This window comes from Arachis stenosperma, chromosome 5 (genome assembly GCF_014773155.1).
Source record: "Arachis stenosperma cultivar V10309 chromosome 5, arast.V10309.gnm1.PFL2, whole genome shotgun sequence".
NCBI classification, from domain to species: Eukaryota; Viridiplantae; Streptophyta; class Magnoliopsida; order Fabales; family Fabaceae; genus Arachis; species Arachis stenosperma.
In genome coordinates, this window is record NC_080381.1 from 26590579 (window position 1) to 26592617 (window position 2039).

Here is a 2039-nt window from a genome sequence, read left to right on the forward strand (position 1 = left end):
AATAATAATATAAAATTTATTGTCAAAACTTATCATAACATACAATAAGAATATAATTTAATTATTTATATTTATATTTTTTATTTTATTTATTATTTATTATAAAATATTTTTTTATTAAATTACAACTAAATTAATTAAATCAATAAACTAATAAACTAATAATTACAACGGTTGGATTCAGAACTTTCATTTAAACTTTAAAATCAACAAATAAGGAATTTTCTTTTGGTTTTTCGTTTTTTTTTTTTATTTTGGACTGGCTTTTGGTTTTTCTTAATGCTCTGAGAACTGTAACGAATATCCTAGCCCAAACAAAAAACCCATAAAATAATGTTTGGGCCCATAAGGCACATCATTCAAAACCCTAAATCCCCTTCTACCTTCGATATCCACAGCCACAACCTCAGAAGAACCAGGAGGAAACCCAAACCTTAACCTAATCTTCTTCTTCTGCAGAAGCAAAATGCAGATTTTCGTGAAAACCCTAACGGGGAAGACCATCACCCTTGAGGTGGAATCTTCCGACACCATCGACAACGTGAAGGCCAAGATCCAAGACAAAGAAGGAATCCCGCCGGACCAGCAGCGCCTCATCTTCGCCGGAAAGCAGCTTGAGGACGGCCGCACACTCGCCGATTACAACATCCAGAAAGAATCCACGCTCCATCTCGTCCTACGCCTCCGCGGCGGCGCCAAGAAGAGGAAGAAGAAGACGTACACCAAGCCGAAGAAGATCAAGCACAAGCATAAGAAGGTGAAGCTCGCGATTCTCCAGTTCTACAAGATCGACGATAGCGGTAAGGTTCAGAGGCTCAGGAAGGAGTGCCCTAACGCTGAGTGTGGCGCTGGAACCTTCATGGCTAACCACTTTGATCGCCATTACTGTGGCAAGTGTGGCTTGACCTATGTGTACCAGAAGGCCGCTGCTTAGGGTTTGAATCTCGATTTCTGAGTTTAATTTTCAGTTATAAATGTTATAGTTTTTATTTTTATTTTTAGTGATGAATGATTGCTTGTTTTTATGGGGCTATAATAACCCTTGATTTTCGGTTTGAACGCGGTTAAGTATCTGTCGTTTTAATCTATATGATTCCGTTAAGTATATTTCATTACTTGCATGATATAGTTCAGTTTAGGCTAGCATCTTTTCCATGTTCAATGTTCTGTGTTTTGTTTGGTGCCCATTAGTGCCTGATATTTTAAGCCACCTTGTCATTTATGATCAATGTCATTCATTTGTGATCACAATTATCATTTATCACATTCCAGTCTGTTTTTTTTTTTTCGGTTGATCTTCATTGGTTAGGTTATCTTTGTCAATATAATAGGAAATTAGGATAAACTAGGTTTTGTTTTCTCATTCTTGGAGCTGAAACATTTGTTTTTAATGATTTAATGATATGTTTTACGCTTACCTGACTTAGATAGAAGTTTAGAATCATTTTTTTGGATGCGTGGATATCTGAATTTTTGGGCATATATGAAGATTTGGAATATATGTCTTTAGATTAGGTGACCCATGAAACTCCATTATCCTAGGTGTTCTCGGTTTTCATCCTGTTCCACCGTTTTCAAAACCATAATCTTGAACGGAAACCTATCCAAAACAACCGAAACCGAAGAACAAAACCGAATGGACTATCCATAATAGGGAGCTGATCGGTTCAATTTGACTTGTGATTATGGATTTTAGAACCGAAGTCAATGCTAAAATACTATCGGTTTCAATCCAAAATAACCGAAACCGAAGAACAAAACCGAAATGTCTATTCAAAATAAAGAGATGATCGGTTCAGTCGGGTTTCTGGTTATGGATTTTAGAACCGAAGTCTATATCCATATGCTAAAATACCATATGCAACATAACCGAAACCAAAGAACAAAACCGAAAAGAATATCCAAAATAAAGAGCTGATTGGTTCATCTGGTTTTTGGCCATGTATTTTAGAATCGGAGTGTATATCCAGTTATGCTAAAATACCGTTCGGTTTTAATCCAACATAACCGACACCAAAGAACAAAACCTAAAAGAGTAT

At 36.2% G+C, this 2039-nt stretch overlaps 1 protein-coding gene across 1 annotated transcript; it reads left to right on the forward strand.

Annotated features, from left to right (window-relative positions):
* Window positions 1-375: 375 nt before the first annotated feature.
* Window positions 376-1107, forward strand: LOC130982773 (ubiquitin-40S ribosomal protein S27a). The gene has a single exon (XM_057906857.1). It carries the CDS (start codon window positions 467-469, stop codon window positions 932-934), a length of 468 nt encoding a protein of 155 aa, XP_057762840.1. The 5' UTR covers window positions 376-466; the 3' UTR covers window positions 935-1107.
* Window positions 1108-2039: the final 932 nt, after the last annotated feature.